This window comes from Pinus tabuliformis, chromosome 4_1 (genome assembly GCF_031772625.1).
Source record: "Pinus tabuliformis cultivar Carrire ecotype Pingquan chromosome 4_1, CPIR1, whole genome shotgun sequence".
NCBI classification, from domain to species: Eukaryota; Viridiplantae; Streptophyta; class Pinopsida; order Pinales; family Pinaceae; genus Pinus; species Pinus tabuliformis.
The window spans coordinates 344,024,453-344,047,044 of record NC_142303.1 but is presented as its reverse complement, the minus strand read 5'-3'; the positions used below and the strand labels follow the sequence as shown (position 1 = coordinate 344,047,044).

Below are 22,592 nucleotides of genomic sequence, written 5' to 3'. Positions count from 1 at the left end.
ATAAAAACAATCACGCTTAACCTCTCACATAGGAAAATATATGAAATAAATAAATCTTAATCTATGAAAAACAATAAATCTCAATCTATGAAAAACAATAAATCTCACACATTATAGATGGCCAATCCAAAATCATGAGGGATGGAAATTTGAGAGGCTCCAAATACAAGCGTAACCAAATCAAAGTGAACATCGCTCATGAGTATGGTGCCAAATCCAAATTCTATATTCAAAACAAAATAATTTCCCCAACTTTTCATATCCCAATGATAAGAGAAAAATTCCCTTATTTATACAAAAAGATGAGAAGCTATCTCATTAATGAGAGTCCATAAATCTCTCCCTATATCTCTAGAGTTACAATCAAAATAAAAAATGATAAAGACACATGTCTTCTTAGAGTTTCAATACAAATAGGAAATGAGATACATATCCTTATGATCCCATGATCTTCTCCACTCAAATTCGAATTTGGTTTTTGGAGGCCACATAAGGTTATTTTAGAAGCTTCCTTTTGACCTACACATGTCAACAATCTCACCCCACTTGTTAGGTATAAACATATGCACATTATTTTCTAATTTTTAATCATAAATTCACTTAACAATGCTAAGAATTAATAATGTTTGGAAAGACATAAATGTGACCCAATAATGATAATAGTAAGGTAAATGTAATAAAATGGAGGTAAATGTAATGAAATAGAGGTGGAGTGAAGGTGAGAATATGGAAATATAGGTGAAAATGTAATGGAAGTGAATAACAATTTCAAGGCCCAACAAAAATCAAAGACTATAAATTTTTCCTTAGAAGAATTAGAGAATGGAAAAATGCTTCTTTGTGATTCGTCACAAACTCTTCTATCCCCTTATCTTGTAAGCTCCAACCATAGCTCTGATCACTATAATTAGAACCTGCATAAACAAACAACACAAGCCAAAGATCTACGACATCTATGTAGCATTATCCAATCATTCTATTCAATGGATCAACATAGCATTGAAACATGTGTACATAAGCATAACATAGCACATGTAGGAAAATGGTATAATCTTTGTATTAATATGAATGGGAGAGAGTTTACAACCAAAAGTGGAAGCTGATCTTGTAGAGATCCTCCTGAGTTGATTTTTCCTTCCTTGCCACAATGTACACCTTAAAGACACCATAATACATGGGAATGATAACTCTCTTATGATCAAAGCAACAACATAAGGGTATGATTATTATTTAAAATCCAACTCCTATTCTGTGGACGGTATTAAATATATAGGAGAGGATGGTAGTTTAGAAATTCTTTTCCATTTACCAATCTAGGCTTAAGATCCACTCTTGATGGGAGGATGAGCTCAAGGGATAATAGGTGAAAACTCCAAGGTAGGAATATAGGATTTGAAGTTCTTATCCATGTTAATTGATTTTAACAACTCGTGGAAGCTTCTGGAAGAGGAATCTTTGGGATTCTTTTTATTTTTCCCAAATTTCTAGAATGAGGGCACCCCCAACAAGAAAAAGCCTGCTCTAATCAGAGTAGGTGCATAACTGAGCAATCTGTTGCTGAACGTATGTCTCCAAAGGGCTAGGGTGTGCTTGCCCTTAAAAGCCCTAGAATGAAGCAATAAAGGTTAGGAACTCATGGATTGAGAGAGTCGTGCTTAGGGCTTTGTGTAGGGAAGATGACAAGGTGTTAATGGATCTTGATTGATCTATTTTGTAGGCCTATTGACCAGATGTGACAAAATGGCCTATAACGTTGTGTTATCCAATGTCATTGTCAAATATTACACCATTGATTAAATATATGGATGATTAAATATTATAATGAAGAGACGTGAAATATGATAATATAACAATGCAATCCAAACATCATATACAAATTCACTAATCAAATATTAATTTATATGAATAAGTTTATAATATATATGTCGATTTCTCAATGAATAATGAATTTAAAACATTACAATAATTTCACTGTCACAAGTCGATGTCTCCAAAAAAGAGAAAATCTCATATAAAACATTGGTGCATCCATAACATAAAAACGCACTCATGCTTTATCTTAAATAAAAGTACTATGACGTCATCTTTCAGCATAGTCAGTGTCTTTTTAGAAAATAATAGCATTGGGGCTTTAAGGTATTCAAGCACGTATATTGTTTTTTATTAATGCCCCGGTGCATTGTAATTCTTAATGCATCAACACTTTCATAGAATTAACACCCCTGAGTTCTACACAATATTATTTCCATTCCCGGTGCACTATTAAAATTAATAGCATTGGACACTCTATATAAAAAATGCGTCGGTGCGTTTATGTAAACAAGATGTTCAAGTGCTGCATGTTTAAGAGAAAGCACTGGAACTGCAATTATTTTTTGCATGCCCTAGAGTCGTTCCTTCATCAAAGAACTATCAGGCATTTTTTTATATAAGCATTCGCACGGTATATATTTCAAAGTTCAATGCTCTTTGTGTTGAACACGCCGAGAATTTTTTTGTTGTAAGCACTAGGGTGGTATACGTTTCACGTTCCGGTTCTCTTTAAGTTAAATGCCTCATTTCTTTTAAGTATGTATAAATTCTGATACTTTTCTATAAGTAGTGCACCAAGGCTTATCGTTCCATAAATCACACAAAGATATAAGCTCTTATAAAACATCTGTTCCCACAAACAGAAGTTTTAGTGGATTTTTTTGGCAATTTTTTCCAATTTTATAAAACTAAAAACCTTTGTTATAACCTCCGCTAGAAGCTATTTTCCTTGTAGTGTGGTAAAGTAGAACCTAAAGGTTCATAATTTTCCTGTTCGAAGATCTATGTCGATATAGATCTTAAGAAAGGGCTCCCAACGGAGATCAATATAACCCTGGGAGAATAGAAGCATAGGCAGACCCTGAACTATGAACATATCTCGTTCATGTGTTGGAATTGCCATGAATATGGTCACCTCATGAGGGATTTCTCCAAGATCCCAAGCAATAAAGCTCCCGATCAATCTATTCCTCAGGAGGACCAATCACAAATGCAAAAGAAAGGAGGGATCCGAGGGAAGGGACCAGCTCAAAAGCCCCAAGATATTCGAAGTAATAATTCAGCCTCCACTTCCTCAAGCCATTTCAATGTCCTTAGTAATCATGATGAAACCATTCCTGCATATCCAAATCTTCCCAGGAATGATGAAGAAATAAAGAATGAAGAAGAGTATGAGGAGTCAAAAGAAGGGGAGATTAATGAGGAAATCCATCCTTAAAAGTCTTCTGAGCCTCTTAGAGAAAAATCTCCGCAAACATCTTAAAGTTCGACTTAGCCTCATAATCCTCCTTCTAGTGTAACAGAGGAAATTGAGGGTTGTCACCTATCATATGGCCTAGAATCTTTCATGGCGGAAGTGGTCACAAGATAGAAGGAACAATGAAAAGAGGTTCAGGAAAACCAAAAAATGTAAGGGAGAGAGAACTAGAAAAAAATAAAAAGTTTGGGAAACAACCCTTAATAATCAATGCTTTAAAATGGAAAGAAGGGAAAGGCTGAGGAGTTAAAGGTGGGGTCTCTCAAAACCCTAATTCTAAATGAAAATTTTATGTTGGAATATAAGTGGTTTGGGGAGCCCTAAAAAATCCCTAGCACTAAAAGATACGGTAAAACAAGAAATCCCTTAGATTCTTTATCTTCAAGAAACCAATTTGGATGAAAAGCAAGTTTGCAAAGGAGTGAATGTATTTTAAAAGGAATCTCTAGGTTGGATCAACTCTTAAGGGGGGCTTCATGACGACTGTGAATCTATTGGTTAGATAAACATTTCTCCCTCATGGAAAGTTTAAAATATCAGTTCTAGATTATGGCTCTACTCGAGTGCAAGGGAAAAGGGGAATTGATCCCATACATTATTATTTATGCCCCTGTTCCATATAGCACAAAGAATAATTATGGGATTCTCTTTAGGAACTTAAAAGTAAATATCTGCATATGAATTGCGTCGTAGGAGGCGATTTTAATAACATTTTGAGTTCTGCTAAAAAAAGAGGAGGAAATATTGTTCAAGATCCCTTTAGGGATATAATGGAGGACCTAATTGTTGATTGGGATATTTTTTTTATGTAATCTCACAAGTTGGAAAGTATACTTGGTCGCATTGGAGATCGAGGGACAGTCATATCACTGCCCAATTAAATAGATTCTTAATTAGTAGTGGTTGCCTCCTAAAAGGGCTAGATTTTCTATCAGGGCTCAAGGTGATTCTGATCATCATCCAATAGTGTTGCAGCTGGAAAAGATGAAAAATCTTAGTCCAATTCCTTTTTCATTAATGTAGCTTCGATTCAAGAATAGGGAGTAACCGATCAGATTAAGTCATATTGGATCTCTCTAATGCAAGGATCCCAAACATTTGTTTGGGAATCGAAACTTAGAAATCTAAAACAAGCCCTCATAAAATGGTTGAAGGACTCTTACCAACCTCTGTGATAAAGGAGGCAAGTTCTGGTTCAAAAACTAAAAGATCATTACAAATCAATTGAGGATGCCCTAGTTGAGGAAAGGAATTTGTAAAAAGAAACAGAGTTAACTCGACAAATATTCTCCGCAAGCAGGTAGGAAGGAAATCTTTCGTGCCTAAAATCCCATAGCTTGTGGTTAAAGGTTGGAGACTCGAACACCTCGTTATTCCATATGCAGGAAAATGTAAGGGAATCAAGAAATATAATAAAGGATATTACACGAGAGGGTAGGTCGAGAGTCAACTCGTTTGAACACATTAAGGAAGGAAGCATATATCCATTATAAAATGATATATGATGCATAACAGATACTCGTAGATCACACAAATGAGTTTCTTGGGGTTATTCCTAAGCTGATCTCACCTCTCTCAAATCATAATCTTGTTAAGGAGATTGAAGAGGATGAAGTCTGTGAATAAATATGGTTGCTAGATTCTGAAAAGGTCCCCGTCCCTGATAGTTACTCAATCAACTTTTTCTGACTGTTTTGGTTGTTTATCAAATTAAAGGATCTCCTTCGCATTCTCAATCATTCAAGAATACAAAATAAGTTGGGAGGAGGAAATAATTCCTCCTTCCTAACCCTCATTCTGAAGGAGTCGAACCCTGTCAACTTCTCGCTTTCCATCTAATCTCTCTTTGCAACTTTGCCTACAAAATAGTAACAAAAATAATTGCTAGTCATCTAAAAAAGTTGCTACCCTCTTTCATGTCTGACAATCAAGGGGGCATCATGTAGTGGTGGAATATTTTCAATTACATCATACTGGTTTAGGAAGCTATTCGTTCAAGTAAAGAAGCAGGTGAAGAAGTCATGGTTATCAAGTTGGATATGGCCAACGCATTTCACTGGGTAATTCACTCTTTCCTTTTTGTTTTTCTCAAAAAATTGGGGTTTTCTCAAGAATTTATCCAGTGGATTAAGGCTTGCATTGAGGCTCCTTGGATCTCCCCCTTGGTTAATGGGAGACCTGCAAATTTTTTCTCTGCTTCAAGAGGTCTATGGCTAGGTTATCATGTCTCTCCTGTTGAAAATGTAATTTCAACCGCACATCAATGGACCCATGCAACAACATTAAGGAAATTAACGTGCAACATTTAATTTGCCAAAACCGCTTCAGCAAAACCACTAGAGCATATCGGACCACTTTTGGTCACAAAGTAGTTTCCGTATAATCGAGCCCGATACAATTATACTCAGCCACGTGGTCCTCTATATACGTCAGCAGATCTGACATTTCGGAGCCTAACGATCAGCACAAAAGGCCTCCCGAAATCCTCCACAACCGTCCGTTTAGGTTCATCGTTCTCCGCCGTCGATTGTTTCAAAGTTGCATTCGAGCCAGCATTAATGACTTTGCGTGGAGTGAATTGAAGTTTGATTTGACCGCCGTAAAATCATTCAATGCATAGTTATTGTGGTTCATAAGTTTTTGGTAGAACAATAATTTTAATTACACTGGAGGTATGGGCGCATATGCATATTACGTATTTTTTTTGTAAGGCATACATATTATATTTTTTTTAAAGCGTTGACCATATGTATATTGTGAACATGTCGTAAAACCCACGACAGTACATAATGTTTTGTTTTAAGTTTTTCATATTACGAGCCAAGTGAAAAACGTGCTCTGTTATTTTTTGTTGTGGTAATACTTTGCACATGGATGAAATAGAAGCTAGCAGCAGCTAAAGAATGCGGGGAGCAACATGAAAGTTTTATTGTATTGTTGATTTTTAAAAGGTGGATATATGCACAGCAGTGCGGGGAGTATGATTTTTTCGGAGTTGCATATGTAAGTTATTTTTACAGCAGTTTGTGTAAAATATTTTTACAGCAGTAAAAGAAAATGGGAATTTTTCCAGCAGTGTAAATTTTTCAGGTGGAGACAGAGTTTTGTTGAATGTATTTTTGGTGAATCCCTCTCAGCAAAGAGGATGAATATGTATCAGGCATTTTGTCTTAATGAATAGAAATCTTTTTCTAGGTATGTAATACTCTGTTCTCAAGATTTTTTTTTTTTTAAACTTCCCTGCGCAAAAGATCCTGTGGAGAGAGAAACAGAGCATTGCCTCTGTGTTGAGTTTTATTTGTGTGTTTTTGGGATTTTACCAGAAAAATCCCCAACAGTGGTATCAGAGCAGGTTTAGGCTCTTTGAAGGTGTTCAAGAAGCTGAAGGGAGGAGTCTTTTGTTGCAGCAGTAAATCTTCTCCAGCAAAGTGAAGTCTCAGGCAAAAGATTCAGGTATTCCTCAAAGTTTTCTTTTTGTTACTGCTGAAACAGTCAGTGTTTTAAAATACACAGTCAAGAATTTAAAGCATAGTTGAGGATGCAAGGAATGGCTAGCACCAGCATTAGTATGGGTATGTTTAATACCCAACTCCCACAGTTTAATGGGAAAAACTATGACTACTAGGCCATAACCATGAGAGCCTGTTTGTCTCACAAGATCTATGGGAACTTGTTGAAAATGGGTTTGAAGAACCAGCAGATGAAAATCAATTTAACGACTTAACTCAGGGAGAGAGAGATCTGTTGAAGAGCAATAAGAAGAAGGATGCAAAAGTCATTGTATTGTTGTATCAAGCAGTGGACCAGAGTGTGTTTCCAAGGATAGCAGCAGCTAAGGCATGCAATGAAGCATGGCAAACCCTAAAAACTGCCTATCAAGGCATGGAGAAAGTAAAGACAACAAAACTACAGTCGCTGAGGAGAGATTTTGAAAATCTGAGCATGAAGGAGTCAGACATCATTGACTCATTTTTCACACATGTAATTGGTCTGGTCACACAGATAAGGACTCATGGAGAAACCGTTGAAGAAAGGAGGATTGTGGAGAAATTATTGAGGGTCCTACCCTCAAAGTTTGATGTGATTGTCACCACCATAGAAGAGACAAAGGATCTCTCAAACTTTTCATTTGATGAGCTTCATGCATCACTGATAACACATGAGCAGAGGTTGAGTAGAAATGAAAACTCATCTCTAGAGCAAGCCTTCAAGACCCAGATGTCCTTTGGAAGAGGAAGAGGTCAAGGCAGAGGAAACAAGAGAGGAAGAGGTAGAAGCCAGAATAGAGGTGGAAGGAACAGTCCAGCAAATGCTCAAGGAAGAGGCAGCAATCCAAATCAGAACCAAGGCCAAGGCAGCAACCACCAAAGAGGAAAACATCATGCTCAAGGACAAAAGTATGAAAAATCCAATGTCCAATGCTATTATTGTAAAAAATATGGGCATTATGCCAGTGAATGTAGGAAGAAGCAACATGATATAAGTAATAGACAAAATGCAAATGTCACTAGAGAAAACATCAGCCAAGATAATGTGTTGTTAGCTTGTAACATGGCTGAAACAAACAGTGAAGACATATGGTTTTTAGACTCAGGTTGCAGCAACCATATGACAGGAAACATAGCCTTCTTTTCTGCCATAGATAAAAATGTGAAATCAGAAGTCACACTAGGAACTGATAGCAAAATTTCTGTTATGGGAAAAGGAGAGGTAAAAATATTTACAAAGCAAGGAGAAAAGAAAACCATAGCAGATGTCTACTATGTCCCTGGAATGAGATGTAACCTCTTGAGTATTGGACAACTTGTTCAAAAGGGTTACAATGTTTTCTTTGAAAATGATGTATGCACCATCACGGATATAGCACCCAGCAAATGATGCATTGCTGAAGTGAAGATGACAAGGAACAGGATGTTCCCTCTTAGAATAAGGGCAGATTGGAAAAACAAAGGAGAAATTGCAGCAGTCACCCAAGAGGCTTTCCAAAGCGTGCCAAAGGATGAAAATTGGTTGTGGCACTTGAGATTTGGACATCTCAATTTTGGAGGTCTAAACTTGTTAAACAGAAAAGGAATGGTAAGAGGATTACCATTGATAGAGAAACCAGACAGTGTCTGTGAAGGTTGCATATTGGGTAAACAACATAGAGAATGTTTTCCATCAGGGAAAAGCATAAGGGCAAAAGCACCCTTAGAGATCATCCACTCAGATTTATGTGGACCGATGCAAGATCTATCATTAGCAGGCAGCCAATATTTCCTAACATTCATTGATGACTTTACAAGAAAAACCTAGGTATATTTTCTTAAAAACAAAAGTGAAGTGTTTGAAAAATTCCGAAATTTCAAAGCACTTGGGGAGAACCAAAGCGGGCTACATATAAAAGTTCTGAGAACTGATAGACGAGGTGAGTATATCTCCAAGGAATTCCTACGATTTTGTAGAGAAAATGGAATTCACAAACAATTTACAGCTAGGTACACCCCACAGCAAAATGGAGTTGCTGAAAGGAAGAACAGGACCATCATGGATATGGCGAGGAGCATGCTGAAGGCAAAGCATTTGCCAAATGATTATTGGGCTGAAGCTGTAAATTGTGCAGTTTACATCTTGAACAGGTGTCCTACAAAAGCAGTCATGAACAAAGTGCCGGAAGAAGCATGGAGTGGGATAAAGCAAGGAGTCACCCACATGAAGGTTTTTGGATGTGTGGCCTATACACACATACCAAATCAGCTAAGGAGGAAGTTGGACAGCAAAGGGGAGAAATGTATTTTCATTGGATACAGTGAGGAATCCAAATCTTACAGGTTGTATATCCCATCTACCAAGAAGTTTTTTGTCATAAGAGATGTTCAATTCATTGAGGAGGAAGCTTGGGATGGAAGCATAGAGAAAACAGTGAATGTTAACAACTGTTTGTCTCATGATGAAGATGATGAGGAGGTGGCTGAAATGCATCCCCAAACAGCAGTTCCAACACAAGGATAGCAAGGGACACCATTGAGGATAAATGAAAGTGCTTCTCTACGCACATCATAAGGAGGAAATTCAAGTGCATCTTCAAGCATTTGTACACCAAATGAATGAGGTAAGAAGTTTAGAAATCTAAGTGACATTTATGATGAAGGAATGAATTCCTTATTTGCCTTGTATTGTCATGTTGATGATCCTATTCATTTCGAAGATGCAATTAAAGATAAGAAATGGATAGAAGCTATGGATGAGGAGATGAATGCCATAGAGAGAAACAAAACATGGGATTTGGTGGAGCTACCAAAAGGCAAAGAAGTCAATGGAGTGAAATGGGTTTACAAGACCAAGAGCAATGCTGAAGGTAAAATAGAAAGACACAAGGCAAGGCTGGTTGTCAAAGGGTACAAGCAGCAGTATGGGAGAGATTATGAGGAGACTTTCGCACCGGTTGCAAGAATGGAAACCGTGAGAGCAGTGTTGTCCATAGCAGCTCAAAACAAGTGGAAAGTTTACCAAATGGACGTGAAGTCAACATTCTTAAATGGAGTGTTAATGGAAGAGGTCTACATTGAACAACCTCTAGGCTATGAGAAGAAAGGTGAAGAGCACAAAGTGTGCAAATTGAATAAATCTCTTTATGGGCTAAAGCAAGCGCCAAGAGCATGGTACAGCAGGATAGATTCCTATCTATTGGATAATGAATTTGAAAAATGTGAGGGAGAACCCACAGTCTACATCAAAGAAAAAGATGGTAAAATTTTAATTGTTGTCTTATATGTTGATGATGTTATTTTCACAGGTAATGATGATCAGCTCATTAAGAATTTTAAATCAGTCATGAAAGAGAAATTTGAAATTACTGACATGGGTTTCTTGATATACTTCTTAGGCATAGAAGTAGATCAAAATGAAAAAGGAATTTTTATCTCACAAGCTAGATATGTAAATCAAGTGTTGGGCAGATTTAATATGCAAGAATGCAAAGCTGCGATCACTCCCACAGTAATGGGATTAAAACTCAGTGGAGAGGACAGCAGCAAGGATTTTGATCCTAGTTTGTACAAGAGTATTGTTGGCAGCCTTATGTATTTAACAACTAGGCCTGACATTATGTTTGTTGTTAGTTTAATTTCCAGATTCATGGAGAGGCCAAAGGAGGCACATTGGCAGGCAGCAAAAAGAATTTTGAGGTATGTCAAAGGTACCAAAATGTTTGGCATATTATATAGTGTCTCAGAAAGTTCAGATTTAATTGGATACACTGATAGTGATTGGGCTGGAAGTGTATATGATCGGAAAAGCACTTCCGGTTATGTTTTTCACATGGGTTCAGGAGCCATTTCATGGGCTTCTAAGAAGCAGTCTATTGTAGCATTGTCTACAACAGAGGCTGAATATGTGGCAGCTACAGCAGCAGCATGTCAAGCAGTTAGGATGAGAAGAATGTTGAGGAGCTTAGGCCAAGAGCGGGAAAAAGCGACAGTGATTTTTTGTGACAATAGCTCAGCTATTGCATTGTCAAAGAATTCAGTGTTTCATAAGAGAACGAAACACATTGATACAAGGTTTCACTACATCAGAGAATTGGTGAACAATGGAGAAATTATCCCAGAACATTGCAGGACTCAAGAACAGGTAGCAAACATTTTGACAAAGCCATTGGATTAGAAAAGCTTTGAATTTTTGAGGAAGTGTCTGGGTATGACTGAATGCCCAGCAGTTGAAATTAAAGGGGAGCGTTGAAAATGTAATTTCAACCGCACATCAGTGGACCCATGCAGCAGCATTAAGGAAATTAACGTGCAACATTTAATTTGCCAAAACCGCTTCAGCAAAACCACCAGAGCATATCGGACCGCTTTTGGTCACAAAGTAGTTTCCGTATAATCGAGCCCGATACAATTATACTCAACCACGTGGTCCTCTATATACGTTAGCAGATCTGACATTTCGGAGCCTAACGATCAGCACAAAAGGCCTCCCGAAATCCTCCACAGCCATCCGTTGAGGTTCATCATTCTCAGCCGTCGATTGCTTCAAAGTTGCATTCGAGCCAGCATTAATGACTTTGCCTGGAGTGAATTGAAGTTTGAGTTGACCGCCGTAAAATCATTCAATGCATAGTTATTGTGGTTCGTAAGTTTTTGGTAGAACAATAATTTTAATTACACTGGAGGTATGGGGGCATATGCATATTACGTATTTTTTTGTAAGGCATACATATTATATTTTTTTTAAAGCGTTGACCATATGTATATTGTGAACATGTCGGCATATGCATATTACGTATTTTTTTTGTAAGGCATACATATTATATTTTTTTTAAAGCGTTGACCATATGTATATTGTGAACATGTCCTAAAACCCACGACAGTACATAATGTTTTGTTTTAAGTTTTTCATATTACGAGCCAAGTGAAAAACGTGCTCTGTTATTTTTTGTTGCGGTAATACTTTGCACATGGATGAAATAGAAGCTAGCAGCAGCTAAAGAATGCGGGGAGCAGCATGAAATTTTTATTGTATTGTTGATTTTTAAAAGGTGGATATATGCACAGCACTGTGGGGAGTATGAGTTTTTTGGAGTTGCATATGTAAGTTATTTTTACAACAGTTTGTGTAAAATCTTTTTACAGCAGTAAAAGAAAATGGGAAATTTTCCAGCACAGGTGGAGAGAGAGTTTTGTTGAATGTATTTTTGATGAATCCCAATATGTATGAGGCATTTTATTTTAATGAATAGAAATCTTTTTCTGGGTATGTAATACTCTGTTGTCAAGTTTTTTTTTTTTTAAAACTTCCCTGTGCAAAAGATCTTGTGGAGAGAGAAACAAAGCATTGCCTATGTGTTGAGTTTTTATTTGTGTATTTTTTGGATTTTACCATAAAAATCTCAAACATCTCCCTTGCTATACATAATCATGGCGGAAATTATTAGCCGAAAAATCTGGAAGCATCTAGATAGGATGGGCATCTTCCATGCTTGAGTATCGCGAGGAATTTCAAAGATATTAACCACTCTCAGTTTGCAGATGACACTGTTCTACTTGGTGGAGCCTCTAAGATTATAGCCTAGTAGTTCAAAAAAATTATGGATACCTATTTGCTACTGTCAGGTGGGCTAGTAAATAAAAGGAAAAGTCAATTGATAGATTGTATCATTGTAATTGCTTTGAGGTCCCTATGTAAGAAATATCTCGTATTTTGGGATTTCTTGTAATTAAGGACTAGAAATCATTCACATACCTCGATATTCCTATTTCTTTAGGCCTCTCAAATGGGGAGGATTGGGAAGTGGTACTTCAAAACATTAAAAAAAGAATCCAATCGTGGGGAGCTCACTGGTTGAATGTGGCAGGGAAAGTCGTTCTTATTAACTCAGTTTTGTCCTCTCTCCCTGTATATATAGGTTCCGGGCTTATTTCCCCGCAAAGAATGCTATTCACAACATAGGTATCATGATCAGAAAATTGATATGGCAGGCGGAAAAAATAGTCATAGTTGCTTGTATCTGGTCAATTGGTATATCGTCAGGTTACCAAAAAGATTAGAAGGATGAGCCATAAAATACTCTGAATATATGAACTTATCCTTGGGTGCAAAGTTGGTTTGGTGAATCCTCTCTAACTCAAAAGAGTGGTGGAAGAAAGCATTTGTTCTAAGATATTTTCCTAAGAATAGGCTGCTTAGACCGGAGAAAGAGATTTGGGAAGGACAAAGCTCAAAGATCTGGAAGTTATGTAAAACCGCATCACCTGTTCTACTAGATCATCTAAGTTGGCAGTCATGGAACGAAAGACACGTCCATCTGTGGAAAGATCAGGTTCCATCAACCCTTCTGGCCAGCGAAAACAAAGGCGTACGGGACCTAGCATCATGGATGGAAGAGGAGGGACTCAACAAAGAGCAGGGACTCAATAATTTGACAGACATATCAATGTGGGCAGAGTGACAGTGATTGGAATGGAGCTTTGAGCCGAGTTTGATAAGAGACGAGATGTTAGCATCCAATGTGAAAGGATGTATACAATAGGCGACACTGATCAATACAAGTATATTAAGGGATATATCAAGAGCTAATGATTTGAATTCAAGGTCGGGCAATTTGCAGAATGGCATCATCTAATAGAAACGGTAATATCGCTTTTACTGAGGAACATATGGCATCAATTAAAGATGAGATGTCGACTCTGGTCGACAAGGTAGGGGAACAAATTTTTCAAGAGACCCGTTCCCATTTCACATTGGTCTCCAACCAGCTTTCACGGATCCGGGAGGGGATAGATTGACTCTAGTCCTCGGTTGACAATTTGGCCACCAAGTTGGAAAATCTTAGTTCTAAAGTTGGCCAGATAGAATTAATGGTGGAAATAGCCATAGTGGGGGTTATGAAAGAGGGTTTTTGGCTTATCGAAGCATCTCTTCCTGGTGATCAGGCTGTCATGTAGGTTGACGAAGAGCAAGGAGGGGAAGCAGAACCCTCTCTCCAAGAGGATAATGACCAAGCTCCATAGGAAGGAAACCTTCGTGAGGAGATTGGAGGCAACGGGTAGCATCTTGTTTATTGTCTGTTTACATAAATGCTTTGTCATTTTGTTGTAATCAACGGAGTCTTTTGGAAACATTACAAGATCAATACAGTTAGAGCTATACTTTAGAATATGCAGTAACAATTTTGGAACACTTCTAAAGAGGTGTGATCTTTGAATGTAAACGTGCTAGCCTATTTCCAATTAGATTAATACAAAATTACTGGTTTCTTAAAAAACAAGAAAAAAACAAAATAACTTTATTATTTCAAATTATAGTCTAAATATATTTATATTGACAAATTCAATAAGATAAAATATAAAAAAAAATATTTCCACTTTCATGAGAGTTCTAAATGGGTTTCACAGGTATTAGATGCGTAAATGGATTCCTCCCATGGTCAATTTGTTTCTCACATTTGAGAAGTACAGGGCTGGAGCGGTCACATCGGTTTCATATATTGAACATAACTTTGTCGAAGTTTGCCAAGAAAAGGTAAATTCAAATTATCTTTAAAGAACCTTTTCTTTATTACTTTAAAATTTTATAAATTATAAAATTGTAAAAAAAATTCGTTTGAAAAAGTTAAGCTATTTTATTTTTTTATTTTAATCAGAATATTTAAAAGAAAATATAAATGTGGATGTGTGTGTTTTTTTTGACATCTGATATAAGAAAACTCGATAAAACATTATGAAATACAAAACCAGTCATAATTAAATGCGAGAGTTAGACCAGGGAGTTATATCCGTAAGACTGAATTTTAAGCAAAGACAAAGTTGCAGACTAAAATCTACTGAGAATTTTATGCAGATTAAACTACTGAGAAATTTATGCACTGTTATTGGGAGTGGAGCTTATCCTCGGTCACTTGTCTTGCACAGAGATGGGAAGCAATGGAGCTGTGTTTGGCTCTTTCATGTTCGGAAAGGATTCCAATTGATGTTGTGCACCTAGATCAGTTGATCTACCACACGAATGCCCGATTTCCTCAAGCCGAACGACAACTTCCTCCATATCCGGCCGGTCATCCCTCTCTGACGCCACGCATCTGAAGGCCAGCTCTGCAACTGCGCTTACCATTATCTGCACCTCTTGATTTACCTCAATCTCCAGCTGCGAATCGGCTAGTTCATTCAAGGCCCCCTCTTGAATCTTCGTTATCGCCAAGTTAGCAAGGTTGATTTCCCCTCTCTTCCGATTTATGTCCATCGCTTGTTTAGCAGATATAATCTCCAGCAAAACGACCCCGAAGCTGTAGACATCGGATTTCTCCGTCAGCCGATAGCACTGATAGTACTCTGGGTCAACATATCCTGGTGTGCCTTGTGGGATCGTAGTGACATGTGAGGCATCTACAGGCACAATCCTGCAAAGCCCAAAATCACCCAATTTGATATCTGAATTCTCGTCCAAGAGAATATTCGAGGTTTTTACATCTCTGTGTAATATAGGCGGATCAAGGGCATGAAGGAAAGCCAAGGTCTTGGCAGTTTGAGTAGCAATCTTGAAGCGAGTATTCCATGGCAATCCTGTGGGATTTTTGTGATCGCCATGAAGATGATCGGCCAGGGTGCCATTTGGGATAAATTCGTATACGAGCAGCAGCTCTGGACTGTCTAGAGGAGTGCAGCCATAAAGACGAACGACGTGTGGATGGTTCAAGGTTGAAAATATCTTCACCTCATGGATGAACTGCTCGAATCTCCTAGAGTTGTCCTGATAAAGTCTCTTTACGGCCACAAGTCTTCCGCCCCAAAGTTTACCGAGATAGACCGACCCGAACCCTCCAACGCCAAGTTCGTTGTCCTTGTGGAAGCAATTTGTAGTCCGACGAAGTTCTTCGTAAGAGAATATTGGTAAAGTGCCCATTTCTAGCTCACTCAAATCTCTAGGAAGAACGACGTCGGGAGGAGGTTTTCTATTGTTCAGATAATATACCAAGAACATTCCCGCCGTAAGCGCAGCTCCTCCAATGAAGCAACCTGCGGTGAATGAAGAGTTTGATCTATCAATGCAATTATCGGCAAACCCCTTATAAGAGAATAACAGAAATCAATTCACGGCAGCGACAAAGGGGAGAAACAGAAAAGGAAGAAATAATAGATTTACCTATTATTATAATGCCTTTGTTTCGAGGACCTGTAACGCAACCATATTAACGTGCATCAGGAATACCGGGAAGGATTCACATGTACACAGTACATCTAATAAGATTGTTTCGAGTTCACTATGTACAACTATTGATATTAATTTTGAAATATTCTAATAATCACGTGGAGGAAGATGGGTCATATAGCGTTACATATAGCAAAGGGTCTTCTTTGTACCCAAGATTTTTATATTTTCTCAATATAATATATTCTGATTTTTCTTTCTAAAAAAAATAGCAAAGGTAAATTCATAACATCTTAACTATACTATTTTGTGTAAATTTAAAATAAAGAATACCATGGCCAGGGCATTTGTCAGTACTGGGTCCATCCTTGCAATAGCAAACGAAGGGCGAAGCCACAGTTGAAACGGAAGTGTTGTAACCACATATCCCATGACTTGCTTCACAGGACCTACAACTTTTATTTTTGAGAACTGCAACGGGTTGTATTAATGCCCCATAAACTGGTACTTGTAACATAGAACACGCCGAGGTCAAATTGGCCTTCTCGTACGAGTAAAAGACAGTAGCATTACATTTCGGGAGATGTAGTTGATCCTGTTCCTTACACTTGTAGACGTATAGAGTCAGGTTCTCAGCAGCCTTTAATTTGAAGACCGTGTCTGCAAATTCTGAAGACACTATAGGATTATTAATGCTATGATTCTTCAAAAGTTGACAATCCTGACCTCTGGTAATAACTAATGTCTTGGGAGTGATGTGCCCTTCTATTGTGTAATTCCGGCCACGAATCCGGATAACAGAAGTTGAGTTCTGGATACAGTTGATCTGGAAGCTACGGAGGCCGCATCCACGATTTCCTGCACCGAAAGGATACCGTATCTTGAAAATCCCACATTTACTATTATTTCGGCAATACTGATATTGCGCGTCCAAGCTTAAGGAGCAGGGGAATAGAGAGGCACATCCGACAATAACGATAAGGAAGAAGAGGTGTTGAGGTATGGAAGGCAGAAGGTGATGAAATGAACAGACAATTCCACGAGGAGAAGACGAGATGATAGGCATCGAATAAGCGTTGGAAAGAAAAAAATGATCCCCCAACTGCAACAGAATGAGCGACATTGAAGCGTAGCTATTGTAATTCAAGAACGTGTATTAAATTGAAAGAATCAATACTTTAAATTAGTTTTTAGCATAAACATCAAATAATCTAATTTAGTTCCATTGCTTCCCCGTCAACAGCATCCCCAAGTATCTCCGTGGCCCATAAATCACCATTTGATGCCGTAAAGGAGGGGTAAGATAAGGCATCACACGGCGGGACAGATTCGGAAATTTCCGACACAAAGACAATTGTTATTGAAAATACTTGTGGAAAATTAACATCACGGCAAGGGTCGGCAACACCAGTTTCCGTGAATGTGGCAACTTCATGATCATGGAGTTATGAGTGAATAGAGCAGAGATGGTAGACTCACACGATAATCAATCCACCCTTAATTCACAGACGGCGAAGTCTTTGAGGTCTGCAACAGAAGTCTCCGTGACTGGCAACTTCGTGATCATGAGTCACGAGTGAATATAACAGAGATGGTAGGCTGACACGATAACCAATCCACACAAATTTGAGAATGGTATTTCCGGCCATGTCGTCCACACAAATGTGGAAAAGTATAAATATCCGTAGAGCTAGCTCATTCCATGTATATGACTATTGGGAGCGTGGAAATAAGCAGAATTTGAAAAGTCTAAGTTAGAACCGAAAAATCAAAATGTTGAAAAGTAGCTGCATACCACATGGATGTAGACATTATAAGCTATTTGGACTGAAAAACAGAGTAAATAAACGAAAGACTAAAGAGCGAAAAGAGTGCAGATGAGAAAGAAAGAAATAAGATTTTGGTAAAACAGGAGAAAAGGCTTCCTTATTCAAGTCTATACATGAAACCTTTAGATAAAAGAGAGGGTAGATTAGTTACTCTGGATAAATTTTGATAAATACTTTTTTTTTTTAATAATAAAAATGGATATTTTATAGTTTATATTAAAAGAACCGGCATCCGGATTTGAGATTTTTTTAGTATACAAGTTCAATGCAAATTGCCAATCGAGAACCTTACAGTACAGAAAATTTGTTTTTATTGTATGGAAGTATTTTCCAAAATACCTTTAAGATCCAAATATATTTGCATTCTATTTTTAACTATTTGTCACTTTAATTTTCACTGGCTTCTTGTTTTCTTTGGTGAGATATTTTTAGCTTGGTGATGATCTTTACTAGCAACTTAGTCATTTTGCCTTCTTAATGACTCTTCCTCATATGTTTGGTCAGCCCAGGAAGTTACTTGTTAAGTCTTACTTTATGAGAAACACGGTATAAAACATTATTCTTAGGGCTCCATTGAGCAGTTCGTCTTCTAGGTCTGGTGGAGTTTTAATTACTTCTGAATCTTCTCGCTCATATTTTTCCTCTTGTGTATCCTCTGCCTTATCCTAGGAATCTTCTTCCTTATAAATTGTATAGTGCTTTCTCTAAGCGCCTACGCACCATTTGGGCTTCAAATTATTTTTCTGGGCTATCTGTGTATTGTTGTTTTTCATGGTTCTAGGGTAGTTTTTCACTATATGCCTTGTCTCATAACACGCTCAACACCTAAAGAGGGTTTTTGAACCCTCAAATAATCTATGTTAGTCAAATTCACTTATACTAAAAAGCCCTTTCTAAAATCCATCTCCACACAGATCTCGACATATGTGGGGTTGAGATAATCTTTTGTTTCTAGGCTTTGACAATTCACTTATACTAAAAATCCCTTTCTAAAATCCATCTCCACACAGATCTGGGCATATGTGGGGTTGAGATAATCTTTTGTTTCTAGGTTTTGACAATGGAAGACTCCAATTGCATCCCCAATTTCCTTAAGTAAAGAGAGATTCCAAAGATGCATGGGCAGATTTAGGAGTATGATGCAGACTGGAGAAGAACAAATTATGGTTATAAGAGGGTCTAAGGAGGGAGACCATGACTACATAAAACTCATTATGCTTCGCAAAAAAAGGGACCATTATTAAAGAAAGCGTTCCTGTTTTCTAACTCTTTAAAAATCACCACACATAAAATCACTAGCGAGAATGTAAATAATAAGATCATAAAAAAGAAAGAGTTTCCAATTCTATGAGATCCACTAATGAAAATCACCTAAATGAAGCTTGGGCCATTTAATCTACAATATAAAACTCTTTTTGAAAAGCACATTGCTTCTTTGATTACTTCAACCCCAAACGGAATTATGATCACAAAGGATTCATCTAATGCCTAAACAAGAGGAAGAGAACATGATCTAGAGTTAACCGCATGTTTAAAAGAGAGAATACCTTTACTCAAAGTAGAGGACTGTTTCAAATTTCCTACTGCCATGGGAGCCATCGAAGATCCAAACCTCGAATAAAAAAAAAAAAAAAAACTAACAGATATGTCGCTACAGAAGGGGGTTGTTGCCATCGATGAAGGAAGCCATGGGAGGATGAAAGAATGAAAGTGGTCGAATAGGGCCAAACCTTAGCTACCACAATGGAGAGATGTTGCAAAGCTCCATCGATTCATTGAAACTAATAGGTTAAGTGAAATATCATCTTTGATAAATTTAGATAGATATAAATCCATGATAAAAACACTTATTTTATTATACATTTTATATACCCAATTTAAAAAAAAAAAAAGTAAAAATTAATTAAATTATAACTCTATTTTAAATTATCATTATTGTTATTATTACTAATTATGTCGATAGACATTCTTATTTAAGAATAGACCTTGACGGGATGGTAGAGATTGAATCTCCATGAATATGTTGAAATATTCATAATATTATTCATAATCAAGTTTTAAGATTTATTTCCAAGTTAGTTATGACTTTTTAGTTAATTTATCTCAAGAAAATGCCATATCAACACATGTTTATTGGGTATGTGGCATTGATAACCAGCGATATTGTAACAAAAACTATTTACAAGTTAATAATTTCCATTTTAAATTGGGGGTGAATATCCATGGTTAAGAAATTTGTTTAACTCATATATTAATTCTCTTTATAATTCATAATAATAATTTAAAATAAAGTTATATATATATATATATGGGGAAAATGTGAGATGTATTCTGAAGTAACTGTTGTGATGCTTATAATGAATTCATGACTATCAACATTTACTAGACATTTTATTTAGACGGTTGCTCTAGATCTTAACTATAGATATTCATTCTTATTTTTCCATGAAAATTCTAACATTTTAAGAGGATTTCATAGAATAACATGGGCCAATATCATGGTTTATCAGTACCATATACTCAATAAACCATAATTCATTTTAGCTTAAAATTTGGCATGTGATAGCACAGGTGGTGAGATGACATTCTGGGATCCATTCTTATTATACCATGAAAATTCGTAACATGTTAATAGGACTTGCTACAATACCATTGGCCAACATCATAATTTATCAATACCACATACTAAAATAACTATAAATTATTTAAGCTTAAAAATTGACATGTGATACCACGGTGTAGTGGTGAGATAACATTGTTTATGAGTTGAAGTGGTGTACTATATAGGTGGGGTGGTCTATAACCAATCCTCGAGTAGTGGGTTTCTTGATCTCAAATTTGGATTTTTCTCAAAATATGTTTCTCTTAAGTTATCACCTTAAGTCGTAGCTTGATCACATTAATGGAATCCTTTTAAGGATTAATATCCTTTTATTTTTTATTGCCCATCCTTCAATACACTTGTGTCTACCTATGTGGAAAATTCCTTCCAACTATTACTAATTTATATTTGTGATATGTTTTCACTTTTATGGTTCCATTTTATTTCTATTATTTATCTTCACTCTGTGGGTCTGGGCTTAATGATTTCCTAAGAGTGTAAGAGTTGTTGACATTTGAAGGATTGGTGAGGTGGCTTATATACTTTTTTTAGAAGATAAACAGTAATTCTAGTTTCCTTTGAAATGGTATGTCTTTCCATCTTCTCACTAGAGAAAATTCATTCTTTCTTTTTTCCCACCTCTGGATCTTGTTTTTTAACAAAAAAATATTAAGAATTGTAGAGGTGGTTCATGTGCCTAGTTTTGAGGTCCATAAAAAGTATGTAACATTAATTGAGGTAAATGAACCTACTACTTCAACTTTGAAATGGTGTTCAATAATTATTCAACTTATTTTCATTGCCCTTTTATTATTTTTCTTTTGGAAGAGTGCTTGGTCTTGGTGACTCTATAGTGGTGTATAGGTAATGTGGTTCACATTCTGGGTGTACTATGTCTCTAATATGGATTGTGGTCATTAGGGGAATTTTGAGGTAAAAAATGGGCCTCAAAACAAAAGTGTACTGACAAAATGAACTTTAAAAGAACTAATATGATTCAAGATGATGATGGTATCCTTGGGGAAAATATTTTGGAGGGAAAGAAGAATTTTTTTTTTTTTGTAATTGTATTTTTAGCTTATCTCCTTATATGTTTACTCAAATGTCAAGTGTATACATCAATTGGATACAGAATTCAATTCCACATCAACAAGAACCCACTCTGCATACTTTTCAGTAGATCTACATTAAAAAAAAAAAAATTGAAAATGCAAGAAAATAATTGAACACACTTTTTCCATGTATTTTCATTTTTTCAATGTGGGTCTACTCAGAAGTATGCGAAGTGGGTGCTCGTTGGATATGGAATTCAATTCTGCATCTAACAGGTTTCTAAACTTGATATTTGAGTAAACCTATAGGGAAAATAAGCCAAAAATACAATTAAAAAGATAGTTTATTTCTTTTTCTTTAAATATTCATAAATGTTATATTATTTTATTATGTTCCTTAGGATGCCCATTTTAGACCTAAAAATTCCCCTATTGAGTGTTAGGGGTTGTGGGTTTTAATTTTATTTCTCATTTGCTTATTATTGTGTGTGTTTGTTGGTGTTTAGTAGTTTGCATCTTGCAATAGGTTAACTATGGTTGTTTGTTAATGGTTAACTATTATTGATTGTATGTTGAGTTTGGTTAAATATGATTAACTATGACTGACTATAGTGTGTGGTTGAATTTGATCTGGATTGGCTAACAATGTTGACTATAGTGTGTGGTTAACTTTTTCTTTATTTTAGGGATATTATCATATATTAAGGCCCTAATAGACATTCATAATTCTTTTATCTGTTATAGTAGTAATTTAGCTAGAATCTTTCGTTGCACCCTTTCATTATAACTATACCCCTCGCCTCCTTTAAATATACCAAGGAGGCATAGTATCACAGGATTATATCTTGTTTTCTATATTGAATCAATTGTAAAAGAAAGTTTCCCCCTCAAATTTCATTATATTCCTTGACTTTTTATATTTTTTAAGGTGTATGGTTCATAACATTTGCTATCAGAGCTATGGTCCTATAGTAAGGTTTTTCTACTTCAATTAAGTCATCTTGAATTTTTCACTATAAATTTCTTTTGATGATCTTATGTCATATAAATTTTGAGAAGTTTGAGGAAAAATATCTATGTAAACATAGTAAAAATTTCACATTATGTTACACTATAATTTCAACGATATATCCTATTGAAATTAGGGTTTGTATATGGTCCTAAAAGTAGTTTGAAATAAGCCAAATTGAAATTTT

At 36.4% G+C, this 22,592-nt stretch overlaps 1 protein-coding gene and 1 pseudogene across 2 annotated transcripts in view; both read right to left on the bottom strand.

Moving 5' to 3' along the window:
- LOC149175677 (LEAF RUST 10 DISEASE-RESISTANCE LOCUS RECEPTOR-LIKE PROTEIN KINASE-like 1.2) overlaps positions 1–17,013 on the bottom strand; it is a 194,898-nt gene extending 177,885 nt beyond the window's left edge. The window contains exon 1 of the mRNA XM_089422926.1: positions 16,247–17,013. Within this exon, the coding sequence (XP_089279052.1) occupies positions 16,247–16,979 (733 nt within the window). The 5' untranslated portion in view covers positions 16,980–17,013. The remainder of the gene's footprint in view (positions 1–16,246) is intronic.
- LOC149175678 (LEAF RUST 10 DISEASE-RESISTANCE LOCUS RECEPTOR-LIKE PROTEIN KINASE-like 1.1 pseudogene) lies at positions 14,537–15,997 on the bottom strand (annotated as a pseudogene). The gene is made up of 2 exons (XR_016258576.1): positions 15,908–15,997; positions 14,537–15,780 (listed from the first exon to the last, which is right to left on the bottom strand). The product of XR_016258576.1 is annotated as an LEAF RUST 10 DISEASE-RESISTANCE LOCUS RECEPTOR-LIKE PROTEIN KINASE-like 1.1 pseudogene (transcript).
- Positions 17,014–22,592: the final 5,579 nt, after the last annotated feature.